Raw genomic sequence first — 1867 nt, 5'->3', positions numbered from 1 at the left:
TTTCGCTGGGAGCAGTTCCTTCCTGGCAAAGTCCGGGTGCACCATGAGGAGCGAGGTTCAAGGAGGCAGATATGCCATACTTTGTACTCCAAATGCTTCGAGAGCGCCCCCCCCCCCCCCCTAGCTCCTCCTCCACCTCACCTTCTTCTTCTCGTTCCTCTCCGAACTCCTCCGCATCGAGGCCGATTGCATACCCGAGAGTCTCCCTGCCCTGCCTCGCCGCTGACTTGCCTTCCTTTCCTCGTCAGCCTCGACGCTCTCGGCGCAGATCGTGACGATGTCCTGAAGCACTTCCTTGCAGACCTCCTCGTACACTCCGCGCGAAACTATCATGCTCCTCAGGGCTGCCCATCCGTCCTCATCCTCCTGGTCCAGGGCCTCGTAGATCGGATCCATCGCATCGCTCACGAGCTGTTCCGCGAGCTCCTGCGCGTCGAGGAGCTCGGAGTAGCTGCTGAAGGCAAACATGTGCATGCTTGCGGCCTACTCGCTCTTGAGACGACAACCTCAGCACAACCTCAGCTCATGGTCATGAACTTGTCGCCTTCAGTTCTGCCCCATGCTGATTGTCTGAAACTCATGAGACGGGTTCACATCTCAACACCTCTCGCACTCTCAGGATACAAGCTCCGGCGTACCAGACTGCAGACATCAAGTCAATCCAGAATCAACACAGCAAATGGGAGAAGACGTATATCAACTTCAGGCGTAACACATGCCGAACGTATCTCCTCTTTCTGCCATACCACCCTTCCTCCCCCGGTTTATTGATTCTTTCTGACCATTTCATCATCGTCCTCTCAGTCCAACTCATCTTCCTCTCACTGTCAGCCTCCATGCCGCAGCGGCTGCCCGGCAGCAACATGACGAACCTACGGACCACTGCCTACGGAGGGTGGGCCTGGCAGTCCGGCCGCTGGCCCCGCGACTGAGGGCCGGTCACCGGGCCCAGTGAAACTTAGGGCCGAGAGTAAGTACTGAACTTTGAGTAAAGTCGCGGCAGCCCCGGGCAGGGCTGACTTGGGGCCAGCCGACTGCCAGTGAGCCCGGGCCGGGCGCCTACTGAGGCCGCGGCCGCCGGGCCGCTCAAACCGTTGAACGGAGGCTCCCCGCTCACTCAGTCACGCTGCCGTCACGGCGCACAGGCCGGGTGACACCGTCGGCGGCGGCGAGAAGAGAAAAGACAGCGCCGGAGAACCAAACGAGGCTAATCCTGCCGACTGCTGTACAGTACGGTCAATTCCGGGCCAGGTTTTGAACCCGGTCTTCGGGGGGCCGCCGGGCTAGCCGGGGGCCCGGGCTCGGAACTGACAGGCCGAAGTTTTACTCAACTTAGTTGAGAGAACATTTCTGCTGGCGGCCAAGTTGGCGTCAACCCTAGTAGGTTGTGGGGTCATACGCAGTTGGTCCCAGGAGGGGGTAGGGTACTACATTACATAGTGGTAGAGTAGGGTGGCTTTTGTATTAAAGTTTGGTAGATGGGAGGGGTGATGTTTTGGAAACATGATGGGGGCAGGGTACGAAGCAGGCCTAGGGGTACAGAGGAGGGGTGGGGGTCCTTCTTGTAGTACGACGGGCGTCAAGGAGTTGGTCCTCGGATAAGTTTGTCTCACTGAGTGATAGGGTGGGGTGGGTGAGGATGAGGGGGTGATGGTGACTTAAGTATACAAAGGGGTGGGTACTCCAAAGTAAAAAGCGGGGTGAATGTGATCCATTTGGAGGAAAGGGGGGGTGGGGTATGGTACAGAAGTTTGACTAGCGGTTGACGTGATGGTGGTGGGAGGAGCGGCGGGAAGGGAGGGAGAGGGATGGTTGGATGCGGAGATTGAGAGTAAACAAGAGGAGAGAGTTTGTTGATGTCGAGATG

General features: G+C 58.0%; 1 protein-coding gene across 1 annotated transcript in view; it reads right to left on the bottom strand.

Moving 5' to 3' along the window:
• Positions 1 to 474, bottom strand: part of GUITHDRAFT_113763 (hypothetical protein) — a gene marked incomplete at both ends in the record, with an annotated part of 1325 nt that extends 851 nt beyond the window's left edge. Inside the window, one exon of the mRNA XM_005826949.1 lies at positions 142 to 474. Within this exon, the coding sequence (XP_005827006.1) occupies positions 142 to 474 (333 nt within the window). The remainder of the gene's footprint in view (positions 1 to 141) is intronic.
• Between the last annotated feature and the right edge of the window lie 1393 nt (positions 475 to 1867).

This window comes from Guillardia theta (assembly GCF_000315625.1).
Source record: "Guillardia theta CCMP2712 unplaced genomic scaffold GUITHscaffold_70, whole genome shotgun sequence".
Classification (NCBI taxonomy): Eukaryota; class Cryptophyceae; order Pyrenomonadales; family Geminigeraceae; genus Guillardia; species Guillardia theta.
Note: the sequence above shows the minus strand (reverse complement) of the source record. Positions and strands in the feature narration are given on the sequence as shown.